General features: G+C 40.9%; 2 protein-coding genes across 3 annotated transcripts; one reads left to right on the forward strand and one right to left on the reverse strand.

Moving 5' to 3' along the window:
- The first annotated feature begins 995 nt into the window (after window positions 1-995).
- Window positions 996-3,662, forward strand: LOC116709626 (gamma-crystallin M3-like). The gene is made up of 3 exons (XM_032548273.1): window positions 996-1,076; window positions 1,453-1,695; window positions 3,265-3,662. The coding sequence occupies exons 1-3, from the start codon at window positions 1,005-1,007 to the stop codon at window positions 3,541-3,543; spliced, it is 594 nt and encodes a 197-aa protein (XP_032404164.1). The 5' UTR covers window positions 996-1,004; the 3' UTR covers window positions 3,544-3,662.
- Window positions 3,663-4,317: 655 nt separating this feature from the next.
- Window positions 4,318-25,630, reverse strand: LOC116709610 (sodium channel protein type 2 subunit alpha-like). 2 transcript variants are annotated; one of them, XM_032548267.1, is made up of 31 exons: window positions 25,399-25,630; window positions 23,625-23,775; window positions 23,403-23,540; window positions 21,084-21,202; window positions 20,566-20,652; window positions 19,954-20,079; window positions 18,620-18,708; window positions 17,865-18,128; window positions 17,625-17,688; window positions 17,413-17,554; window positions 17,103-17,306; window positions 16,426-16,522; window positions 16,069-16,298; window positions 15,604-15,675; window positions 15,185-15,286; window positions 14,731-15,087; window positions 14,414-14,576; window positions 14,116-14,300; window positions 12,952-13,024; window positions 12,622-12,776; window positions 11,386-11,559; window positions 11,074-11,184; window positions 9,735-10,010; window positions 9,605-9,658; window positions 8,537-8,674; window positions 8,358-8,462; window positions 7,771-8,041; window positions 6,128-6,680; window positions 5,898-6,042; window positions 5,716-5,793; window positions 4,318-4,986 (listed from the first exon to the last, which is right to left on the reverse strand). In XM_032548267.1, the coding sequence occupies exons 1-31, from the start codon at window positions 25,479-25,481 to the stop codon at window positions 4,831-4,833; spliced, it is 4,962 nt and encodes a 1,653-aa protein (XP_032404158.1). In that variant the 5' UTR covers window positions 25,482-25,630; the 3' UTR covers window positions 4,318-4,830. The 2 variants fall into 2 exon arrangements, with proteins under 2 accessions (XP_032404158.1, XP_032404152.1); XM_032548261.1 differs by having other exon boundaries at window positions 23,619-23,775.
- Window positions 25,631-26,886: the final 1,256 nt, after the last annotated feature.

Here is a 26,886-nt window from a genome sequence, read left to right on the forward strand (position 1 = left end):
TGCAATGAAAGAGCCCCCTATGGGGGTAAATGGGTTGAAAAGCAGGTATCTTTCAGACAAGAGGGATTTTCCCTGAATGTCATAATGAAGCCCACTCTGGAGGTCGTAAAGTTACCATCGTCATGGTGTAAAGAAGCCCCCTCTATAGGTCATAAAGGAGTTCCTTCTGGATATCGTACAGGAGATTTCTATGGAGGGTTTTGGAGGTCCTAAAGAAAACCCTGCTGGAGGTTATGGATGTTGTGAGGGAGCCCCCACTGGAGGTGGAGGTGTGAAAAACATCTGGAAGACAGAAAGGAGCCCCTTGTGTAAGTTATAAGAAGGCCCACTGAAGGTCAGAACCAGAAGTCATGTTGAAGGTCACGAAGGAAGTGGTCAGGGTATTAAAATAAATAAAAGAAAAAAGAATCCCCCAACACAGGAGCTAAATGTTAGCTCCCGCCTGCTGATGATGAGGACTTGGTTGTCGGAGAAGAACAATGATCCATCAGAGTGAGAACATCTTCAGAAGGATAGTATATTTAAATTATGATCCTGAATCAAATATCTTCATGATTTTTACTCTCCTGTTCAGAGAATACAGTAGTGGTTACAATAAAGCTCCTGTTGATGTTTCCAGTGTCTGAGTTTGTTGTTCCTGAATGAAATTGCATTATGTCGGTGCTTTAGAGGTTGTCAGTGTTTCTGGTCTTTATTATTTCTGCCGCCTGTGTGCTCAGTGGGAGGTGAGCGTTTTCACCACTGATGTAATCTCAGCTTCACCTTCTTTCTGTAATTTTCTCAGTGTGAGTCGTCCACTTAAAGGTAGGAAACAGGTGAGCTGTTTTGCCATAGAGCATACTGCTGGTGTGGATGAAAGCCGCTGCTGAAGGCCTCCCACCGTCATTGTTAAGCCCCTCAAAGAGGCTTTGTGAGGGACACATAACCACATGCTGAGTCTGCACTCTGACACACAAAGCAATCAATGTCGCTCAGGTGTATAAAGGTTGTGAAGTCACAGAGGTATGATTGCACTGAGCCTCCTCCAGCTCCACGCCAACAACATGTCCACCACAGACATGAACATGATGAGCAGGGTAAGTCCCCGCAGGTGTTTCAAGTTTCAAAGTCAAACACAAATTGCTAACAGGGAAGTTCAGAGTCATAAATTTCTTTTAATTAGTGGGAATTTATTTTAAATGTCCTCTATAAATGCTTCCTATCTGACAGAGCAGAAGAAAGAAATATTGCTGTCTCTACTAAGAAACATGATTGAGCATAAAGCCAGATTTGTGTCATTAGTTTGTTTCAAAAGTACAAATGAGATGAATACAGCTTATCTGAAAGACCAAGATGTTCAGAGCAAACCAGCAGTGTCTGTGTTGACAACTTGATTTCAGCAACCTCAGCAAGTTCTCAAAGTATAAAAAAAGCCACATCTTTACTTCCTTTGTTCAACTTCTTTCTTCTTAGGTCATCTTCTACGAGGACAGGAACTTCCAGGGGCGTTCCTATGACTGCAGCAGCGACTGCGCTGACATGTCCTCCTACCTGAGCAGGTGTCACTCCTGCAGGGTGGAGAGAGGCTGCTTCATGGTCTATGACCGCACCAACTACATGGGCAACCAGTACTTCATGAGAAGGGGAGAATATGCCGACTACATGAGCATGATGGGAATGAGCGACTCCATCAGGTCCTGCCGCATGATCCCCATGGTAACTGCATTTTACATCACCACACAACCTGTAATGAAGGAACTGAATCACTGTACGCTGACATATAGTCGGTGTCAGTCAGGACACAATGTGAAGTTTTTTTTGTCTACTTTATTGAAAAGATTTGAAGATTACAATCAGAGCTACATTCAGACAGACTTAAAATCTCTTTTGGTGGTTTGGTAGCTATCTGAGTGTTTATGTGTGGTCCTAAAATATAAGCTGAATCACAAGTAAACTCTTAAAGCAAATGTTCCTTACATATAATAGAGAAATTAGAATATTCAAATGAACTTGTACTTAAAAGGTACACAGACCTACCAACATTAACTAGCTAGCCTAGGTTGCTTTACAAACTCAACTGCTGGTGACTCAGCAATTATGCTGTGTCAATTAACAGTGAACATACAGGTACATTTACTATGAATTTATGGTGAATATATATATATATTATTGTTAATAAAAAAACAAATGAAGAATTATCCCTCAAACAGCAAGTGACTAAAGACCGAACAGTGGAAAACAAGGTTACAAACTGCTAATTATGCTAATTAGCATGACACGACATGCTATGCTAATTGAGCTCAATTAGCATCGTAATTATCAAACTTCTTATATTTTACAACTTATTTTATTTCCTTAAAAAAAAGACAGGAGATAACAGGACCAGATAAATAACTTATAGAACTACTTACATTGGTCAACAGCGCACAGTCAGGGAAAACCCCACAGGCTGCGATAGTCGGGCCAAGACAATTCAACATGTTGAAAATGTCCGATGTTAGATCGGAGCGGTTCCGACGATCTACGTAACACACAACACTGCGGGATGATCGGTTACGATTATCGCAAGAGACAATCTTAGAACTCGGAACTTTCTAAGATTGTCATAAGGGGGAAATCGGGGCACATTTTTTTTAATTGTGCCATGTGAACTAGGCTTTAGTGGGCACATGCAGAAGCCTGTCTGACGGATCACACTCCCCGGACCCCTCCTACCGGGCCGCAGTAAAATTGCCTATCACCGGTCCGCGGTGATAAAAACGTTGGGGACCACTGACATATATGACTACAAAAATAAAACTTGAGAACTAATAAAAAGTAGATAAACATGGGGATGTATACACCTCTGGTAACCAGTCAGCGCACATATTCACCACTGCTACCAGTAAGTTTACAGCACTATATATCGCTCCAGTGTCAACCAAATGGATTATAGCTCACATAATCACCATGCTAAACAATCCCAATATTGCTCCAATGGCCTCTACAGAAACCAGTTGCATTACAGCATACATAACCACCATGGAAATAAGTGACAAAGCAGCACAAATTATCTCCATGGTAACCAATCATACTACAACTATGGTAAATAGTAAATGAAGTGAATTTATTTAACCCTTGTTTATATAATTCTTTACCCGCCACTACAGCCACAATTATGTTGTTATACTCCACGCACCCACATTTACACGACTGGTGGGCAATTTAAGGTTAGATGCCACTTCCTGGCACGCAGCCAAACCCTGTACAGAGATTAACTGACTATTGATTATCGGTATCTTCTAGTACCGCGGCTCCTACACGATGAGGATCTATGAGAGGGAGAACTACGGAGGCCAGATGTACGAGATGATGGACGACTGCGACAACATCATGGACCGCTACCGCATGTCCAACTGCATGTCGTGTCACGTGATGGACGGACACTGGCTGATGTATGAGCAGCCCCACTACAGAGGCAGGATGATGTACATGAGGCCTGGAGAGTACAGGAACTTTACGAACATGGGCTGGAGCAACATGAGGTTCATGAGCATGAGGCGCATCATGGACGCCTACTATTAAAGTCACCAAATAAAAAGCCATTCTTATTTTAAAGTCTGCTGACGCCTCAGATCTGTTTTTCCAACCAGTAAAGCTCAAAGTTGAATCTAATGTTAATAAAGAGAAGTGTGGTTGGTTCTGTCATGTCTGTGGTGTTGTGAAGGCTCAAATGAAGGTTGGCAGCAAGTCAATTTTCCCCAAAATTTTACGAGAGATAACCTAATGAGGTCAAGCTGGCAGGACGGAGAGTGATGTACATGACAGGAATGAGGAAATGACAACCAAGTGAAAAAACAGGAAGGAACAAAAACAGAGGATGGTGATTACTGGATGGAAAACAGGTGAGTGAATATAGTGGGCTGCAGTTGTAAGGAAGACCAGGGAACAGTGAGGAAACAAATGAGTGTGTCCCAACTCCAAAAGCAGAAGATGTTTCTCTTGAAGTTTGGATATTTTCAGTCTCACCAGCTTCCAGGTTTTGTCCATGAAGAAGACATCCTGTCTACCTTTAAGACTAGGCTCAAAACTTTCCTTTCTTTCTCCTGGAAGGTTGCTATGTTCTCTCAGCATCTACCTCAACTTGGTTTCCTCTTGTGGAAAAGTAGTTCCTCTCCACTGTCACCACCTGCTTGCTCAGAAGGAAGGATTGCTGCAACGTTAATAAATCGATAAAATTAACAGGGCGTCCTTGAAATCAACAGTAGACATGATGCAATGGCTACAGATTCTCTCTCTTTGGCCCCAGAGGGCCACCTGCAGAAGGATGAAGGTCATTAAAAAAGACAAAATAAAACAATAGTTTCATATTCATGTTTATTACTTTCTGTTTTTATAAACTAAACAGAAGCATAATGTAGTAAAAGTCCTAGCAGTTTGGTAAATATGTATTTTTTGTAATGTTCAGGTATGAAGCTTAATGTGTTTAACTCTAGCTCTTGCTTTTGTAAGATTAGTAACTCTGCCTCCAGAGGTTCTGCTGGTAGCTGGTTTGTGTTCAGATCAGCTGATCATCAGATGTGAGTTAGTCTGTTAGTTACTGACAAAAGGTCAGTTTTAGGCCCAGAACATGTTAGAAAAACATAAGATTACATGAGAAGTATTTTCACTTCCTGTTGTCAGGGAAGCATGATGTGAGCTAATCGAAGTAAACCCAGATGGAGAAGTGGAAAATGTCACACTTTCCCGATAACAGCATTAGTAGAAACTGGAACAGGGAGACTTCCATCAGGACAACACCACAGAGGACGACCATCCCAGTTGGAAAGTTTCTCTCCAAACATTTCTCGGACAAGAGAAGTCGTCAAGTGCTCATTGGGAAGACGCCGACACGCCTGTGGTTTTGTCCTCAGGCTGGTCTGGAGCTCCATTCTGCGCCTGGTGCTTCCGGAACGCTCTCTGGATCACTGCTGCTGCTACCTCTTCCTGTTTCCTCTGCAGGGTGCTGCTGATTGGTTCATGAGACACCTGCAGCACAGAAGGGGTCATCCCCGTGAGTCTTGGAAACACCACCTACGTCAATCAGCTTCATGATGTTTTATTTACACCTAATTCCCCCGAAACCCATCCAACCCAAAGGAACTGATGAGTTTTTCGCAGCAGAACTCTGAACATCTGCCAGGTAGCATTCATAGTGGATTTTGTGATGTAGAGCTGGACAGGTCTTGTTACAGAAAACAATACCCAAGCCATGACACTTCCACCTCCATGCTTCACAGTTTGAATGAAGTTCTTCTCCTGGAATGCTACATTTGGTGCTAAGCATGGCATATAATATGATTCCTACATAATTCAGTTTTAGAGTTTATCCAAAAGACAGGATTTAATTTTTCCTGGACTTCCGTCTGGCCTTCAAGTTTTCCTTAGAGAACAAAGGTTACCTCTCATGAAAGTTAAAACTGTGTTGTCTCTTTCTGTTTGAATCTCATCATTTGTGCACTATTGTACACTATATATTAACTTACTATGTTAAACATCCAAATTTCCAAAAATGTCAGAAAAAACACAAAGCTTTTTTTATCCTGTTTTGTTCTCTCTCTTTTTTTTTTCTTCTGATTCTTGTGACCACTTCCAGTTGTGGATTAATAGGATGAAAATGTTAAAAAAAAAGTCTTATAGTGAACGCCCACACAACATACGTATAAAGTGCACAATTTAATTAAGTTAAAAATAAAATAAAATAAAATAAAAGAGAACCTGTTTTCTATTGTTTCCGGTAAATTTCTTCTCCAGCTGGTCTTTAAGAGATTCCATTTCTCTCTCTTCACCAAATGTCTGCATACAAGACAACAACAACGATGATAATAATAATAATAATAATAATAATAATAATAATAATAATAATAATAATAATCAAGAGTTGGGCTAAGTTGTGTCACCTGAGTCATGAGTGCTTTCAGGACATCCAGGCAGCAGATCTGGTCTCCCGGGAGCAGAGGCAGATCCATGTTGATCAGCCGGATGTTGTTTGGCTTAGGAATCCTCAGCGGATCCTGGAGCGCATCGCAAAAATCTGACAGCTCACTGTGGAAAACAACAGAGTTCAATAACCACCAACAGAGACTGACAGGGTTTATTTAGGTCCAGGCTGCATCAGGGAGAGACTCACCTGTACTGTATGACCTGTGAGGCTTCAGGATCAAACTTTCTCCAGGTGTTGTAAAACATCTGCAGAAGAACGGCGTCTTCTGCTTCCCTGCTGTTGAAACTCTCCAGGATGACAGCAATGAAGAGGTGGACCACCAGCAGGAGGTGCAGCAGGACGTAGGAGCAGAAGAAGACGACGCCTGCCGATAGGTTGGCCCAGTACCCGAGTGGGATGACTGTGGGTGGAGAATATTTCGTGCTATTCCTCACCAGAAGGGACCAGGTAGGAGACAGGCTGAAGAGAATCATACTGATCATGCTGTCCCCAATTGTCCCAAAGTTGATCATGTAAAAAATACGCGTCCCAACGAAGGAATAGGTGTACACCACAAGGAGGAAGAGGAGCCCGATGTTCATGAGGGCAGGAAGAGACATCATGAAGCCAGTGAGCAGCATCTGTATCCTTCTACCCAAACGGAAGAATGGGAGGACTCTGCTGATGCGAGCCAACCGAAGAAGAAACAAGGCAGCCGGGCTGACAAAATAGTGCGCCAACAAATCACTGATGAACAAGCCTGAATGCAAAGAGAGAACAGTTTTAGTTTTTCCTCTATGGTTTTAAACCTCAAAAGATTGATGATCAAGAACGTCTAACATGAGGTAATGATGTAATCACACTCAGTCAGAGTTCAATAGATGAAAAATCTCAGAGACATTTTGAGGGAGAAGTCACAGCAGAAAAGTCAGGCGGTTTCTCACTAGCAGAGGCTTTCTAGCAGATCTGTTTAAACAGACATAATTTGATTCATAGCCTTTTCCTTTACCAGAAGTAATCTGTTTTCTTTAACATTTAATTGTTTTTTCCAGGGCACTACTGAAAAAGGAGGCATATTTAATTATAATAATGTGTCAAATATTAATAATTGTATTGGGATTCTTTGACAAAAAACCCAATTTGGCCCAGATTAAATCACCTGCTACTGATCTGAAGTTTGATCAAACTTTTGTTTTGATCATTTAAATTTAAAATGTTGTACAACCAGGTGAATGCCAAATATTTGTTTTGCCCTTCATTCAATAATTAATTTCGCCGTCACTTAAAACTTATGAACTTTATATGACTTAATTTGTCTTGCCCTTTTGAACATTTGTCTATATAACAAGTTGTTTGTATTTTTTGTTTGTTGTTCACGCACATACACATGTATACAATTTTCCCCTTGATCAAAACCTGCGTTTGTGATCAGTGCCATTGACGATATATTATTGAGCTCCTTCAGAAGTTACAATCTATAAATATATTAAATCATCCAATTTACTAGGGAGGTTAATAAAGCAGCTACATTTATTTAGTTAACCAGCCAGGAGACAAACCTAGAAGATGAACTTAGAAGGTAATTCTTATTTTTGTTTGTTTGTTTCATGTGCAATCACACATTTCATAGCAAAATAAATCATTAATATAAAGCATGCTAGTAGATAATCTATGTTAAAAAATCTTCTTCAGGTTTTCTGTAGTTGTCTGTGAGTACAGCATATTATTACAGCAGCTAATTATTGGGAGCAGTTCTGCTTCAAACCCCTCTGGAGATGCTCAAACATATACAGTCACATTATAAACATGTCAGTGATCTGAGAAGATCCCACCAGCTGCCTACAACTCACCTGATATCATAAAGATGAGGACTACAAAGTCCAGGATGTTCAGGCCGAAGCTGAAGTAGTGCCATCTGAGAGCAGTGATCTTCAGGAAGAACTCGATGCAGTAGAGAATTAAGAAGATGTACAAAAACCACATCAAAACCTCTTGGCCTTGCTCAGACAGATCGTCTGACTCCATCATCATCACTACCACGTTCACACAGATCAGCACCACCACCAGGATCTCAAACAGCGGAGCGGTCACCAGGTCGAAGAGCCGAGCCTGAAACCGGTTCTGGTGACAAACAGGAGACTGGTGTCAGTCTCTTCCCATTACTGCTACAAGCCAATAAAGTTCAGGAACCTTCACAGAAAATGGAGCCTGGAACAGATAATTAGGTTATTTAACGTTTACTGTACTGGTTGGTTCTGGGGGAATAAAATCGGCATCACACCAAGGACAGGGGTTGACAGTTTTAATGAGTTCAGGGCTACTCTGAGCTACAAATCTCCGTTTTATTTTTACACTTCAGGTGAAAGTCTTCCCTAACCCTGCAGATTTTAGAGTCTGCTCCAGCCTGGATTGTGACCTGAACACGGCGTGACCTCACCGTTGGGCGTGGAGCAGCTTTTTCAGGTGACTTGGGGAACATCTTCCTGACGGTGCCGTGAAACTTCAGCTGCTCCTCTGTCATGAAAACATGTTTACCTCCAGCGTGCAGAAACACAGGGAAGACGAATTAACTGACAGAAACCAGGTAGTCATGGCAACCACTGAAATAAAACTTATCTTGTTGCTCAGCTGATGGAGAGTGTCGACAAAGAACCTGATGAAGAGGTTGGCGCTGAAGAAGCAGCCAAAAATGATGAAAAGGACAAAGTACAGGTACATGACCGGTCTGGACTCATGTACGGGCTGAATGTCCACCTACAAACAAGCACAGACCAGTAACAATACAATTACCATTACAGTTACTGGTACCACCAATGGGACATTTATTAAGACCACTTCCAGCAGTTAAACCCTTTATTGAAAATTGTAATTTTTCAATTTAACCATATGTGCTTTGGAAGCTGTTTTAATATCATAAAAATGTTTGGATTTTTTTTCACAGCATTTAGAACAGTGAGCCATAGCAGAAGTTGTTCTAGATTTAAAAATGCAACTTATTAAAACAGGATTTCAGCTTTTATAAAAAAGGTTTTTTTTACATATTTGTTAAAATCATTACCATGTCCTGACAGTGTAATAGAAGACAGAAAATCTGAAAACAATGCATTTCCTCTGCCTTCTCTCTCAGTGAGAACTCCAAAAATAAACCATTCGGTCAGAAACAATTAATCAGAGCCAGGAGGAGGGTCTTAGTGCTGTCAATCACTCTGGCGTACTTGCTGCCCAAATGCTGTCTCTTTCTCTCTGCTACACCATGAATGCTTGGGGGATAAACGGTTTTCCTGGAACAGTACTTTCCAGAATGCACATTTAGCAGCGCGTTCATAAGGTTGATTGACATCGCTAAGGCCCTCCTCCTGGCTTTGACTGGTTGTCTTTCTTCAGACAACAATAGTAGCTCAGGGAGGAGAAGGAGCTCAATCTTTGCGCGACTCATCTGTCTCAAAACAAACAGTCACAACATGCTGACAGTTTTAACAAATACTTAAAATCATATTTTTATAAAGGTTACATGCAACTTTTAGAAAGTATCGAATATGATCTAGGTTGCACTTGATGTTAAGGGTATTTTGAAGGTACTTTTTGCATAATTTTAGCTTGACATGGTAGCCTGTCCACCATCTGCATGGCAGCAGAAGGTGGAATTTGTCTCGACACAACAGCGCTACCTGGTGGTGCACTGACCTCTGTGGAGTCCACAGCGGAGTAGATGATTTCTTTCCAGTCTGCTGATGTGGCCTGCATCAAAGCACAGGTCTTCATTAGAAAAACATGAACACCTTTATGGGTAAAGCTGCTGGTTGAATCAACTGACCATGATCAGGAGCGAAAGTAAACCCATCCCCACATGGTCAAAGTTAAACTCAGTGTATTTCCAGTAGACTTCTGTGGGGCTGCTGTCAATGAGCTCATAACACTGCATCTTGTTGTTCACTTCAAAGATTATGCCGTCTGTGTGGTTGGAACAGTAAGCGAACCTTCCTGCAAACAAGTTCACTCCCAGGATGCTGAAGATCAGCCAGACAAACAGAACGACCAGCAGAGAGTTGCACATGGAGGGCGCAGTGGCCGCCATGACCCGAAGCACCGCCTGCACGGAAAAAAGACGAGGCATCAGCCGGTGCTCAGACCAATCACAGCTGCTCTCTGTCAAGAAGGCTACTGGTCACTCAGTCGACCGCACTTGAGAGTTCTTATATCCTGTAAATATTACCTGTCTATTGTCCTGTGTCTTCTCTTCATCTTTCCATCTGTCTAACCTGTCTCTTTGTCTAACTAACTTGTCTTCAGGTGTTTGTGTCCATCCGTCTCCCCAGTCTGTTTATTTAATCATTGGGGTCTGCAATCTTTACAATCCAAAAAACTACTTTTGACCACTTTTGTCCTCCATACAGCTAAATAAAACAGATTTTGAACTACAAATATTACTTGACCTTTAGAGAAAAATATACCTTTTATATTAATTAAAATATACAGGAAGCCTGTTGTAATTTTAAAGAGCAATCATCTTATTCATATTTTTAGGTTTAATATAAGGAAAATCATAAAACCTTTTCGAAAAGATGATGGCTACATTTTTTTAAATGGGATGTTGATACGTATATGCACGTAGTATCAGCCCCATAACAAGAAAAATAGAGCTAGATAAGAACCATTGGTACTTTTAATCTCATTCTGCTGTGGAAATTAAATGTAATTATCCCATAAAAAACTGAAAAATAGCTACATTTGTTACTATATCTAGTTTTAAAACTTTCGTTGTTTCTTTATCACTTTTAGTCAAATTTCTTGAGAGCCATTGGGGAACGTCCAAAGGTCCAGTTGTGGCTCCGGAGCCACAGGTTGCAGACCTGTGGCTCTGTCCCTTAATCTGCCTTGCAAACTTGTCTGTCCGTCTGATTCTTCTGTCCGTCTGTCTCTCCTGTCCATCTAATCAGATCTACCTCCAGTGTTTGTCTGTCCCTTTTTTCAGTCTGTCCAGTTGTCTTACTATTCTGTTTGAAAAGTAAATCTATCCATCCCCCTCCAATAACTGATTGTCTGCCTCACCAGTCTAAGTGTCACCTCTTTGTTTGTTGGTCCATCTATCTGTCCTTTACCCTGGTCAGTCTTTGTAACCTGTCTTTGTTCAGAGGTCATGTTGTCTGTCTTACCCTCGTGCCTTTGAAGCGAGACGGGACCCTCAAGGTCCTCAGCGCCCTCAGGGTCCTCAGGTATGCAGCGGAGTATCCCAGCATGACACAAACCGAGCTGAACAGAGACACCTGGAGGACAAACATACCTGCTGATGACATCATGGTACAGGCGAGCAGGAAGCAGGAGTTTAGGTTTCTGTTGCCATTCTGTTAGTGGGATGATTTGTCCGTCTGCACGCTGACTCAAAAACCATTACTGTTTGTGTTCATGTCAGCACAGCTACAGCCACCAGAGCCAGACTAAAAATGTGTTACTGATTATGCTCTTACGTCTAAGATGAGAAAGTCGAGCCAGCACCAAAAGCTGCTGAAGTATTTCTTGAATCCAAAAGCAGTCCACTTGAGAAGCATCTCCATCAGGAACAGGAAGGTGAACACCTGGTCTGCTTTGTCCAGAACCATCTGCAGGACTGGACGGTGGAACAGCATTGTGTCTTCTAATGCCTGAATGCAAACAGACTTGTGGTCATGTGCTCCAGGCAGCTGGTCATGTTGCCACATCATCATTGGGTACATTTACAATTTGTGCATGTATTTTAAATGAAGCCCCTCTGCGATGGGTCTAGGTACAACATGGGGCAATATGTGTGTAACACATGGGAATACAAGTTAGGTGCATGGCTTAGGGATAAGATATGGGGAAATGAAATATGGGTAAAATATGGGGTGTGACAAGGATGTAAGCTTTGGAGTTTCAATGTGGGGGTAAAACATGGTGTTACCAAATGGGAGATATGACGTGGGTATAAAACAAAGGTACAACATATTCATAGATCATTTCTGTACAATGCAGGGGTCAAACCGTCAGAGGTTTGACATTGGGATACAATGTGGAGTTGAGACATAGGGATAAGAAGATACAACCCAAGAGAATGACATGGAGTCAAGACAGGGGGATATAATACAAGAGTATATCAGATCTAATGTGTTGTTAAGACAAAAGACAGATATATCATGGGTACACAGTGGCACACCCCATTCTATTAGCACACTAATTAGCTATTTACTGACAAGATTAAAAACTACTGTACATTTCTGACCTTAATTGAGTGAGCTCTGCTCTCAATAACCTCCAGAAAGTTTTTGAACAAAGTTTTCAGCCCATTTCATTTCAACATCAGCATTGATTAGCAGAACTGTATAAAAGTGTGAAGGAAAATTAGATGAAAAACATCTAAAAATCTTCTGGCAGTCAGAGGCTGAATCACAGCCGAGGAAATTGTACCTTAGCTCTGATCATGGGACAGTTGTATTGTAACGTTATTCTACTTCACCTTTTCACTTTCTCTGTTTCGTATTCACAGTCCTTCACTTTTTCCACATTTTGTTTGTTACGCCAAATTATATTTAATTAATTCACAAAATTCTATACACAAATACCGCACTATGACAATGTGGCAAAAAAGATTTTAGTTTTTAACAATTTATTAAAAACAGAAAAACATGTACTGATGGAACAAGCCAATATGATCTGATTATAAGTCGACGTGTTGTGCTTATGTTTACCAAAGCGGCGCTGCTCAGCAGGACGATGAAGATGATGAAGATTTCAAATAATCTGTGTTGTACGATGAGGAGACATGCCTTCCTGAACTTATACCACCCCCTCCCTGCTCCTTTGGATGTGTCTATATCCTGGATCGGACAGCAGTTGTAACAAACTGAAACGCAAAAGTATCGATCACGTAATCCACACATGCTGTGCCCATCACTTCAGAGAAGCATGTAACATTTAAGTTTATCCTGTTAAGGAATGAAGAAGATGAAACTGCATGATTAAAGATACATTTTCGCTTAAAATGTCTGATTTCTGCACAGTCCCATAAGTGAACATACTTGCACAGCAGCAATCTCCAGGTGAGTTTTCTGTCTGACTTTTGTTGTCCTGAAGCTCCTGCACATGACCATGCTGTAGAAACCCACACAGATTCCCACACTGATGTTAAAGTAATTTATTAAAGACAAAATGTTCAGTGTGCTGAACAATATATAGAACAAATAGATAAACAATATGGACAATCCTGTACATAGACGTATTGTTTTGAGGCAAGGATGATTCTGTTTGATACTTCAGGGTCTGGTGATGTCGACCATGACAGACTAAGGAGAGCAATTATGCAAAGAAAGTCAAAGAGCCTCATGCATGAAGCTGTTACAGAACTGAAAATCTGCTTCTGTGACAGTCTGATGCATCTGAGGTACACAAAGAAGCATTATCATGTGTCCTTCCTCCCCAGCTCCTGTTAGGCTTTATAACCATCGGTTCTCCCAACAAACTTGATAAATGTTTACAACCTACTGTTTTTTGCAAGGTTTTCCATTTTTCCAATTAAAAGGAGAAACCATGTTTCTCCACTTTTAGTTTCTCTCCTTTGGTTTTCTATATAAGTCGGATATGAATTAAAATGATCCATTAGAGAGCTGATGGTTAAAATCTTGTCCCTAGAGTACCTCATTCTTTGGATGCAGGTTTAAGAGTTTCTGAGAGTAGAATGAGGGGCAGGTTGTTCGGTGTCAATATCCTCTCTTGTGCGACTGTGGCTCTATGGGTAGAGTAGTCGTCTTGTGATCGTCTAGGTTTGATTCCAGCTTCCTCCTGCCACATGTTGATGTGCCAATGGGCAAGACACTTAACCCCAAATTGCCTTCATGATTCAGAAGAGGAGAGGGGTGAGCATTTCACCGGTGCCTAAATGGATCCGTCTCCATTTGGAAAGGAAAGTCTGCTGTGAGCCGACGGCTTCAGGGATTTTATTGGATTGTTTTCTGAGTATTGGTGTATAAATGTGTGTGTGTTTGTAAGTGCGAATGGGTGAATGTGACTCTAGTGTAAAGTGCTTTGAGTGGTCATAATGAATGGAAAAGCGCTATATAAGTTCAGTCCATTTGCCATCTTGTGAAACCAGCTGCATAAGGCAGACATCTTTAAAATGTTCATCCTATGATCTGTAAACAGGCTTCAATATGGAAAACATTACACAAGTATAATGTTTTACTCACATTCTGCTTCTTCTCTTCATTGTTTGTGTCAGATTGGATTTTAAAGATGTTCCCAGGAGACCTGCTGAGTTCCACCACGCTCGAGTCTTTGACTGAGTCATTACTGTGTTGTCTAAGTGAAGGCTGGCCCGAGCTGACGGGCGTTAAAGCCAGATAGTCCTGTCTGTCTTTGTTCTTTGACTCAACTGTTGGGAAATTATGCAGATAATTCTCAGTGCTTGAACACAAACCTCAGAAAACCAAAGTTTACTGTGACACCACAACAATCAGGAACCCTTGAAGAAAATAAGAAACTCACCTTTCTGATCGGTGTTAGCATGGGTCCTTTTACCTGTTAGAGCCCTGAAAGACTCCAGGATCCAGGATCCAGCATGACGTTTATTTGGTCCTTGTCCTGCTGCAGAGCCTGGTTTATTAGTACAGAATGGGCTCAAGAACAGATGGAGAAACAAATTCAACACCTGAAACAAAACCAGGAACACAGACACAATCCAAAATGTGACAGGGAGCAAATGAAACCTGGAACAACCAGCAAAAGAATCACTGGCATTGTCATTAATGTGCTTGTGCAGCTAATTATTCTTGGTACTCTGATTTGTTAGAACAGAGACTCACCAGGATGTTTCCGATAAGCACAACAGCCATGTAGTAGATGACACAAAGGCCCTTGTTGGAGATCTTCATGCAATCCCACATGCATTCAATCCACTCGCCACTGAGAACTCTGAAGACGAGCAGGAAGGAGTGGGAAAAGTCCATCATGTGCCAGCGTGGAAGCTTGCAGCGGGAGGAGAACATGCAGACATTTTCTTCATGATCTTGATAGTTCTGCTGAAAGAGCTGTGTGCCGACCACGGCAAACATGAAGACCACAAAGACCAGAACCACACTGAGGTTTCCCACTGAAAACCAGGTAATCTTCATCAGCATGCCCAAGGCGGACCACCAACGGCCCAATCTCAGTGGTCGCAACTGGACAGAGAGGGCAGTAATAGGTCAGAAAAGATCAGCTGGGAAAAACGTATTTATTTAAGACCGATGATGGTGGTGATGTCATCATCATACTGACCAATCTCACTGAGCGCAACAGAGACAGACCCTTGACGTTAGCCAGACAAAGATCCAACAGACTGAGGATGATGACGATGAAGTCAAAGATGTGCCAGCTCACCTGTAACCATGGCAATAAATTCAACAGTACCATACAGCCACCTCACGTAGAAATCCCAAACTGCATGTAAAGGACAAGGTTGTGACCAGACTCAGAATGAAACTGCTGCCATTCAGCCGTCCAGTTACAGGTCAGTATTTGGTGATACGAAAAAAGAATAACTGGATTGAATTACATGCATGGCAGCTCTGAGTGGCCAAAAAGCTTGATACTATTAGATAAAAGAAGTTTCAGTGTTGAGTGAGGTCTGGGAATTGATGTTGACAATGTTGGACTGATGTTCAACAAGAAGGTTTAATTTTCTTCACTTCTCTCACCTTGAAGTAGCCTTTAATGCCCAGAGCCAGAACTTTGAGGAGAAGTTCTGCTGTGAAGATCGCAGTGAAGACCTGGAGGTCAGAGATCAAAGGTCACTTCGAACCCGTTTGTTCATCGGCTTAGGTATCTAACGAAAGAGGGGCATAACCTGGACCAGAAGCGCAAATGAAACTTCACAGAAACAAGCGAAGTTTCATTTGTGTGAAACTGTTCTAAGACTTGTCTGAAAATCGACTGAAACTGAACTAAAGTTAATATGAAACTGAGCAGAAACTGTGGTGACACTAAAACCTTAGTAAAGCTGGACTAAAATTCCCTGGAAGCAGAACTCAAACTAGTCTAATACGGCACAGAAAAGAAACTAAAACCATGCAAATAGAGTGAATTGAAAATTATGCAAAAGTGACACTGATGTGCTCCACAACTGGACTAAATATCAAATAAATCCCATCTGTATCACTTACTACATTCGAATTAGCCAGCTTCTTTCCAAATTTCGGCCTCATTTCATGATGGTCCATGGCCATGAAGATAGTGTTGATGATGATGCAAATAATAATTCCCAGATCAAAGAACTGACTCAGGACAAAAGGGCGGAGCTTCAGTTTGAGCCACTGAGAGCAGATGCAGCATTCGCCCTGCAGGATTCTGTCAGTGCAGGAGCAGCAGGAAGGCTGAACCTCATCCTTAGTATCTGAAGCACAAAGAGTACAGTAAGGCCTGCAAGAACTGTGAGTTTATAGACTCCAGCCCGATCATTTAATGCATAACCTCCTACATCGGAAAGGTCACTGCGCTTATCCAAAGCAACTGTCATTTACCTTCCACAGTGACGTTCTCCTGATGTAGAGTCCTTGCTGCTGGTTTCTTCTTCTGTGGTGAGTCATGTTCTTCCAGGAGCTCCGTCTCACCAGTGACCTGTTGACCGCGGAAATGTTCACTCAATATATGTGAATGGACCACATCCTGGTTTATACAGTTAAAATATGCTCTGCACGCATTGTTTGTTGTGACACAATTTATTTTAGCATTGAATGAAGACATTTTTTTTTCGTATCAACAGCAAATGACACACACGGCCCACTAGAGGTGAGCAATTACAACAAAATAATTGCACAACTGAATCAAAGGCAAATGTTTCTATAAAGCATATTTACGTTTATACCAAGTCTTTTCTTGTCCACTGTTTTGCCAAACAGGGAAGTGGAACCTTTAATTTCTACAAATTAGGGCTGAATTTCCCCAACTTATTGGTTTTTCCAGCAATCAAGCAAGTAAATATATTGTCATGCTGTAATTAATTATATTTTTTCTATTAACCAGAAAGGACCCTGTACCTTCTAGAAAGATTTGCTACTTTGTCAACAATGGCTTTGAGTATTTTTCTTATTACCAGCATTAAGTTTGTAATTTTTGAGCCGGAACAACGGCAGGTGGGAAATTGGAGAGGGTAGGAAGCCATTCATGCATAAACAGCCAATGAAAAAGAGGAACTCACCTCACTGTCCTCTCTCTTCTTCAGCACCTTCACAATCCAGCTAAACTCTTCTTCTGTCTTCTTGGCCTCAGCAGCCTCAGCCTTTTCCTGTTTCACCAGCGCTATGGCAACCACTGCCACAAAGAGGCTGACCACCAGGAAACATCCAGGGAAGAAGATGAGCACAAACACACTCATATAGGCTTTACCTGCCGCTTGCAATGTCTGAGGGATGACAAGGCGGTTGTACAGGTTAGAAAGGAAGATAATAACAAAAAGAAGCTCAGTGGACCAGACCAGGTTTCTCAACTGGGATTAGTTTGGTCCTCACCAGCTGCAGCAGGACGTCTGAAAGGTCCTGCATTGCGATCCTGACCACAGCCAGCAGAGACCAACTGAATGTGTCAAAGCTGGTAAATCCATACTCTGGGTTCCTCCCTGTCTTCATGCAGGTGAAACCCCTTGGACAGCGTCTGAACACATCATCACATGCTGTTACAGCTGTTACAGGCTTCTGGAGAAACTGCAGTTGTGTTTACATACCTAGAATCTGAGGAATTCCCACACAGCATAGGGTCAGACTGACCAGGCATGAAATAAAGGTTTTCTATCAGACAGAGATGTGAACTTTCATTAGTATAATGTCCAATGAGCTCATGACTTAGACGTTGCAATACTACCAGAAAAAACAAGCCAACAAACAACAACAAAAAAAAACATCTGAAAGATTATAAAAGTGCTTTAATAAACCTGGAAAGATGAGAATTTCAGGTGTCATCATACCTACTTTGTTGATGTAATCCTCGAAAACAAAGTTGTCATAGAAATGAATCGTCTCGTTGTGAGTGACGAAGTACTCAGGTTGCTCAGTGGTCGGTGTGTCCATCCTTCCCGATGGAGAAGAAATGACACATTTATGCTTGAGGACACCCATGAAAAACTGCGTGCCAATCAGAGCTAAGATACTCAGGACGAACACCATCAGGACCATGGCAATAGCCAGCCACTTCAACGACTGCACAAGCCTTTCAGCTGTCTTCTTCGGACCTGGGATTGGAGAACACAGGAACATCTGCTGAGACATCAAATGTACTCCTGATGCCTCTCACATCCGACACACTCTCACAACACGCAAACACTGACACATACTGACAATGACAGATCTCCAGATCCTGACATACACAAAGTGACTCACTTGATTCACTCACACTAACGCCGATGCACACTGACTGAACTAAACCAACTCAGATTGACCCTTGTTCACACAGACATATTGCCACATTGTTTTCTTTTTTTTATCCCATTCAGACAATGTATCAATGTCCACCGATTTGCATTATCTAACCTAAACTTGAATCCTAACTTTTACCAACATACGCACAGCTCTAATTTAAATTCACTTCACACAATTTAGCCTAACCCTCACGCTGAAAAACATCCACTTTCCATCACATTAGGACTGGAGTTTATTTGCAGTTTTGACTATTTAAGCAACTATATCTAAAAGGAAGTTCTATAAAGATAACAAAAACACTCACCTGGCATGTAGCTGAAGAGCTTCAACACACGAGAAATCGTTTTCAAAGCAGCAAACTCCCTCAAACCAACAGACATCGCGATAACAGATCTGAAATACAGGCACCTTCATCATTAATCATCATAATCAATAAACTTGCTTTTCTCTACGTCTACACCCCCTGTTCAGAGGCGACCTCTGATAAATAGAAGTACTATAAGATAGTCACAGGAAGTTGGAGAAGGATTGCTGAGTTGCTCTGAGGTTGCAGACAGGGATGCACTCTGCCAGAGGTTTCATGAATGTCATGTCTGCATGTGTGACTTCTTCAGAACCGACGTAAAATACTGTTACATTACAGTAGATCCTTACTGCCTATCGCCGTCACCGTCTACAACACGTGTGTCAAATCTGGCCTGCCGTAGCTTTTTATGTGGCCCTCTAAACTCTAAATCACATCAACAAGTCCCCCCAGTTTCTCACAAATACACAACATTTACTCAAAAACAGATCCCCACATTTTTTTCTGATTTCTACTGCATATTTTTCTCAAAAGTGGCCAAAAACATTGGGTTGAACTGACTGCTGCCTCATACTTACTTGATGTCAAATTATAGTCCATGATTTATATGGCGAGTAAAAAAAGTCACTTTTAACATCAAATTAAAACATAAAATTTCTTACAAATATTTCTAAATTAGCATAAAAATTTTTTGATTTTGATTGCAAAAAAACCCACAAAATCAATCTCAAAAACCTGGATGGACTGATCAGCATGAAAGGATTATCATTACTATTTAATTTTAAGAAACACTAATTGAATGATGAAACAACTATTTGCTGATTTTTTATTTTTTTTTTACCCCTCCAGGGGGTCTTTTGTGGGCTCTAGTGTCCCTTATATGATAGTAAGCTGACAGGAAACGGGGAAGGAGAGGGGGGAAGACATGCGGCAAATGTCGTCGGGTCCAGGAGTCGAACCCGCGACGGCCGCGTCGAGGACTCAAGGCCTCCAAATACGGGTCGCTCTAACCCCTACGCCACCACGGCGCGCCCCTATTTGCTGATATTTTAACAGTTCAATGATTTTATCAATACATACCAGCACAACCGGCCCTTTAAGAACATTGAGATTTTTGATATGGCCCAAAATGAAAATGAGTTTGACACCCCTGATCTACAACCACTCTTTGAGAAAAATTTAATAATTTGAGCTACAACATTTAACTTTAAGTTGTGACTAATTAAGTATTTTTATTTGAAGTAAACTGAATTATTTCAGGTATTTATCAGGTATTTTTTAGGTGTGTCTCAGGTGTGTGTATCTCATCCATGTGTCTGTCTTAGTGTCTTTACGCAATGATGTTGAGGACATCCAGCCAGTTCCAGGGATCTCTGAGGAAGGTGAACCGTCCAAAGCAGACTCCTCGTGACAAAAGCTTCAGGATGACCTCACCAATGTAGATAATCATGAACACATACCTGTACACATACAGGTGATGTAAAACAAATATATCTAAAATATAACTATTTTGAGACAGTCTAAAGCTACAAGGATGAATAGGAAAGGTTTTATTCAGACTGCTTGTAACTTTAACACAGCTGATTCGACATTTCTCTAATCACAAAGGATTAATAGGAATTACAACATATTTAAGGCAGGGGTTTCACAGTACAGAACTTTAACAAAGAAGCCATTAAATCTGTCAATAACTCCAGATATCATTTGCTATTCATTTGTTTAGCTCTTTCCAGATTATTTTACCGTTTTCTTTGGCTTCAGATACATTTTAAAATGTGCATATTTTTTTAACTTCCATTCGAAGAACCTATTTCAATCTTTAAATAGGTTACAATTTTTACATAATTGATATTTCAAATATTTAATTTCTATTAAGTGCCATGGGTGGGACTGGAAGAGCAGCAGCCCACTTATATAGGTGTCTTTTTGTGCCACTGTGTACTCACTCCACGTCTCTGGTCCACAACGTGTGAGGCATTGTCATTAAAATACAGTTGGTCAGAATCGTCAGGATGAAGAGGACGCTGAATATAGTGTTTATGTTAAGAAAATGTAAATATGTTACTAAAATAGCGCAAAGGCACACAAAAACCGCATGAAAAACAAACAAAACTGAAGCAAAAATACATGAATTTAGCACAAAAACATACCAAACAAAGCATACAATACCTGAGCAAAAAAACATACAAAACTAGGACAAAAAGACATAAACAGGAAAAAAAAACACACAAACCACAAATCCATAAATATTCAACACAAAATACACAAAATCAAGCGAGAAAAAACACAAAATCACCACATCAAACAGCACACAAATACAAAGAGCAACTGAAAAAACATGAGCCAGGGCAAAACCAAAAGCATTTAAACATTCAACAACAGTATGAAAACACACAATAGTCAGAAAAGACAGAAAACCAAACAAAAATCCGGTGAGGGATCTGGTTTTGGCTGTGAAGGATATGGGTGAAGGAGGATCCTGATGGCGGAGGATCTCAAACAGTTGAATGGGCTGAGCAGGTAACAGGCTGGATCAGCATCAAACCTGTGGATGAGCTTCTTTTTACAGATGACGATGAAGGTCTGTAGAAAATAATGCCAAAGTAAATTTAACACATTTAGACGACTGACATCATTTTCCTTTTAGTTCCTAAAATACTGCCTTCAAAATGGCAGTATTATGTAAAATCTACTTTTTTGAGATATATAATAAAGTTCTAATGTTATTCTTTCATCAAAAACAGACATGGAGAGTTGTTTTGATTCTTTCATGCATGTTTGAGAAATCCTCAATCTCCCGGATGGCAGCCATTTTGAAGAGCCTAAACATTTAGTCTCACAAACGCCTCCTTTTCAATGCAGCTCCTCCTTGGAGCCACAGTTTCCAAGCTTCTGACTTTCAAAGCAACATTTCCCCCACTCAGTTCTTTCAGACTAGTGACTCTGCTGAGCTAATCAGACAAGCTACTTCTAAGTCCAATGCTCCTGACGGTTGCAAACAGCATAATGAAGAAACATTGTTGTGATGATGCACTGAGGGTAGAGTATAAGAAAGAACTGGAGCTTCGTAAAGAGACAGAGGCCAATTTAAAAGCGTCTAATTGTGAAGTCAAATGTCTTCTCAGTCTTTAAGTCGTGTTTGTTATATTCAGTTTATGACAACTGAAGATAATAGTTACTTGATTGTGCTATAAAATTGAACTATGGGCCTGGAAAATAAAAAACACTGCCCTTTAAATTTAACCAAAAATCCAAAGTCCAGAATGTTGTCAGTGGGTAAGACTGAGCTAAACTTCAGGTCCTGAGCTGGTACGTATAAGTTCAAACATCTAACTGTGTTTTCAGTTTCTTCAGACAAAATTCAGTTTAGTCTGCTGAGAGGCGCTCCACTGATGCAGCGTAAGAGACAGACATCAGTAAAATCAGGAAAGGGGCTTAAGCCAGGATATGGATTAATGTGGAAAGGAAGGAGATTAGAGCTACAGAGCCACTCAACAACTACACACTGTATGTTATTTCCATTAATTCAGCAATGTGGTTTATCAGATCTCTTCTGCCCAAGCCTGAAAACAGCCAGCGAGCCCATTTACAGGGCAAAGAGCTTCTTTAGAGACCAGGACCTCCACCACAGGGAGTAAGATCTGTAGGGAAATCAACTTGAAGTATCTGGTGACTTACCTATCCAGACACATTTTCATTGCAGATGCTTTAATATGATGCTGCCTGACTCTTTGTAGCTACAACAGCTTCCATTATTTGGAAGTCTGGCTGAGAATGGTGTTGATGGGTGTTTTGACCATTGTCTTTAAAGAACAATTGAGAGGTCAGGCACAAGTTGGCCTGAATCAGAAACATTGTTACAGTTCAAGCCAAAGGTGATCAGTGAGGTCAAGGCTCTGGGCAGGAAGTCAGTCAATTCAACACAAGACAGGAAGACAAGTTCAATTTTCCTGACAACTTCCTGTAGCTGGAACACCTAAATTTAATGATTTTGAGGCCAACTTGATTGATTGATTGATTGATTGATTGATTGATTGATTGATTGATTGATTGATTGATTGATTGATTGATTGTGATACAATTCATTTGGGCAATTAAGTGTATATTAGGATTACATTTTTGTAAGTATTTAATATGCGATCATGTTGGTAAATGCTGCAATAGCGATGTGACTTGTAATAAATAAACAAATATTTGAACTTTGTAAATGTCTTTTCTGTACAAACATAAACTCCAGAAAATTCATTAATTCATCTCAACAAAAACATTTCTTTATTTTATTTTATTATTTTAAGTTGGTTCTGCCCAACATCCATTTTGGCCATGAAGCAGTTTACTTGTAGTTTCTAATCACATTACCTTATTGCTAACATTTTTCATTCTGCGTTAACAAACAAACATCATCAAATATATTTCAGGAATAGAGAGCCTGAATGTGTGGTACTTCAGTACAACAGCGCACAAGCAGATTTTTGTGATATGCATATCGCATGTAGTGTGTAGTGAAATAACATAATCTGTTATATGTTGTGCACGTCTTGTATGTACATATATATGATTACACCATTTAAAAATGGTCAGTCGTTGTCAGACAGATGCTGACTGATTGTTGCACATTTTGGTAAACACATTTTTCTTGTAAATTCAAAGAGATGTTTGGTTTGGTTTGTTTGATGTAAAACCCGTTTTATCCTTATCGTCAGCTATCCAGGACCAAGAATAACATCTAACAAGTGATTTATTTATGTATTTTTGCCCTGCAGAAATGAGAAGTGAAACTAACCTTCTGTGATTGGTAGAACGGATCCAGATCTTCCAGAGGTGTGCTGAGAAGCTCTGGGGACGGGTCCCCGTAAATAAAAGGGAGAGGTTTCCCCGCCTGCAGGTGACTGGCTGGTTTGCTCTGGTCTTTCTCTGGTTTCTAGCATGAATTCAGGTAGTGAGAGTTGGAGTTTCTCCAGGAGGATTCGTTCGCTCTAATTGATAGCTGAATGCTCACCTGTACCTTTTTGTTCTTCTCAGCTTCTTGTTCTATCTCTTCCAACGAGGCTGGCGTAAAGCGCCTGAAGACCTCCACACCAACAGGGGGCAGCAGAGATGTCATCCTCTGGTTTCGTAGCTCCATCCGAACTTCGTGGTTGCCATGTAACTGGTTTCTGTGGGGTCATTACAAAGCATTTACTTTAAAACTGTGAGAGAGAGAAGAACATCAATCTAGTTTGATTCAAATGTTGAGTCAGGTAGTAATACTAGACGATATCCACCTTCCCTTATTAACAAGACAAGTAAACACAAATTGTGTCATTTCTGTGTTTAATGAGGATGTTATTAAGAGGGAATAAACCCTACCTGGCCCTGTGTGGAAAAGTGATTGCCCCCTAAACCTAATAACTGCACCGTAAAAGGCAACAACTACAATCAAGCGTTTGCGATAACTTGCTGTGAGTCTTTTACAGACATGGAGGAATTTTGCTATTCATCTTTGCAAAGTTGATCTAATTAAGCAACACTGGACGTTTTGAGCACGAACTGCCTTTTTAGGGTCATGCCACAGCGTCTCAATAGGATTCAAGTCAGGGCTTTGACTAGGCCACTCCAAAATCTTTGTTTTGTGTCAGCCATTCAGAGGTGGGCTTACTGGTGTGTTTTGAATCATTGTCCTCCTGCAGAACCCAAGTTGGATTGATTTTGTGTTCATGAACAGCAGAATTCATGGTTCCATTTAGCAAGTCTTCCAGGTCCTGAAGCAGCAAAACAGCACCCAGACCATCACACTACCACCACCATGTTTTACTGTTGGTTTTGATGTCCTTTGTTACTTTAGAGACGCAATGGGACACACGCCATCCAAAGAGTTCACGTTTTTGTCTTGTCAGCTGATAGAATGTGGCACGGCCCCCCAAAGCCACATGTTAGTGTAGCCAATCCACAGAAGGGTGGATTAATTTCTGTGTTGGATCATATTATTCACATCAGCGTAAAGCTGGAGAATGGAAATGTTCTATGACTGCTTCTCAGTAACTGATGATGAAGCAATGAAAAGGAAGAAAGCTCAGTGACTGCTCAGACTCTGCAGACCTCGCCTGGCCAACTTCTACCAACGCACTGCTGACAGTTTCTCTCCAGGACTTGAGCTGTTCTGGATTATTATCTCAGCACATCAGTGAACTCCCATTCCCATTCCCATCCACATCCCGAAAACGCGCTCCACATCCGTCTGTCTCCCCCTCGGGGTGCGAACGCGCTCCACAAACAGGCTGCACAATAGATTGTTCCCAGAAGTCAGCGAGTGCATCAATTATAGTTTTCCAGATACAAATTTGTGAATTTTTTTTTCTTTTATTTTAGATTTTATTTTTGATAACAAAGCATCCCCACACACTCTGTGCTCTAAGGTTCCCATCCTGTTTTAACACCGCACATCTAAACATTTTCAGTTTCTTTGTTCTGCAGGATTTTAGATGTGATCCGTTTCAGATGAACTGTTTTGTCTGTACTGGGCGTGATTGATTTGCTGTCAGTGTCTTGATCCTTTACAGAAAAAACCTCTTTGTATCAACAGTGGTGCAATATTGAGAGCCCAAAGTGGGGCCCCATCACAGGCAGATAATGAGGGAGAAGAAAAACTCCATGGATGTAGTGGAAAAAAAAAACCTTCTAAACCCAGATAAACTGAGTGAACCAGATCAGAACCAGCAATATGGGAAAGAACACATGATGATGAATTAAGTTTCTACAAACCAGAATGGAGCAGAGAAAGTTTCTGCAGACAGACTCACCTCTGGGAGGGGGTCAGCTGCTGTGTTTTCATCAGATGCTCAGCTCGTTGCAGCCTGCTGCTCCAAAACTCAAACCAGGACATTTTCCACAACTTAGTCCTGATCAGTCTCCGTCTCACTGTCCCGGTTCGTCTGTCTCAGCTTCGTGGTTTCCTGCAGCTGTTCTTCTCTACGAGCCTTCTAGGGTCTCTGCGGTTTTCAAACAGGTCTCTTGTTTTTCTGTGTGTGGGAGGAGATTCTGAAACCCCAAGTGTGAGAAGCTCCTCTCTATCAGTGTGGTTCCCAACCGTGGGCCTCAGGGCACAACGCATTACATGTTTCAGGTGTTATCCGGCTCCAACACACACAAACTAAATTACTGGATTAGTAACTTCTACTAAACAACAATCAGAATCTATCCAGGCAGGCTCTACATAGTTCATAGTTAGACTAAACACTAGAGCTCAAAAACAGAGAATGTTTAACAGAATCCATCTTTTACATTACTTGGATCAGATGCAGCACTGAAATCTGTAAATGTATTTAGTGAAACATTGACAAGTAGTTTTAGTCAAATGTTTAAACAGGAATGAAAGGCCTTATAGTTCTGTTTCAGAAATTATTTTGTAGCTCTTTTATTAGTTCAGGTCCTCCAACCTCAAAGACTTTTTGCATGTTTTACTGTTGGAAAAGATGCAAAAACCTGCTCAATAATTATAAGTGCAATAGCCGTGATCCTGTTAAACATTTTCCCATGAGTTGAGAGAGGGGTATAAGTTTGACATGCAGGTGTTTTTTTTATTTATAACATGTTAATAAAATCTATGTTTTTAAACAATTTTAGAATCCTTTCACAATGTTTGATTAAATCTAAATCTGTCCAGGGGTATGAATAATTTTTGGATCAAATCAGAAGCAGAAAAACATTCCTCGGTTTGTCCTTAGAATATCGAATCACCTCAGAGGCAATAATGTTGAAGAAAACTCAGGTTCTCTGTCCTGTTTGTTTGTGATAAAGAGATTGATTAAACTTCGGGTGGGACAAAAGTTCCTTCTCGTTGCCTTACTGTCGTCCTATATGAGCAGAATGATCAGAGATCGGAGTTAGGACCAGATGGTGAAGCTCTTTAGCAGCTTCGACATCTAAATGTTCATCTAAACCAAATGTGGGAATCTAACTCCCATGTGTGGTCCTGTAGCTGTTTTGGACTGGGGTGCGTCGGGTTCATGATCAGAAATCCTCTGATCATCGTCATCAGTGATTGGTCAAGATATTGAAAGATTTTGTTTTTTCAAAGCTAGAAAAAGTACAGATCAAGTTTCTTTACAATGTGTTCAAAGTCAGTCTTCAAGGGTCGGTATCCTGCATGTTTTCTATTCTCTCTCTGGTTCAACACTTGGATCAAATGATGGCTTGTTAGGCCTCTGCAGAACACAGACATGCAGAGGAGGGAGAGCTAAATCATGTTCTCTGACCAAGAGGTTTTCCAGATACAGATTTGATGAGAA

The sequence above is a fragment of the Xiphophorus hellerii genome, chromosome 2 (assembly GCF_003331165.1).
Source record: "Xiphophorus hellerii strain 12219 chromosome 2, Xiphophorus_hellerii-4.1, whole genome shotgun sequence".
Lineage (NCBI taxonomy): Eukaryota > Metazoa > Chordata > Actinopteri > Cyprinodontiformes > Poeciliidae > Xiphophorus > Xiphophorus hellerii.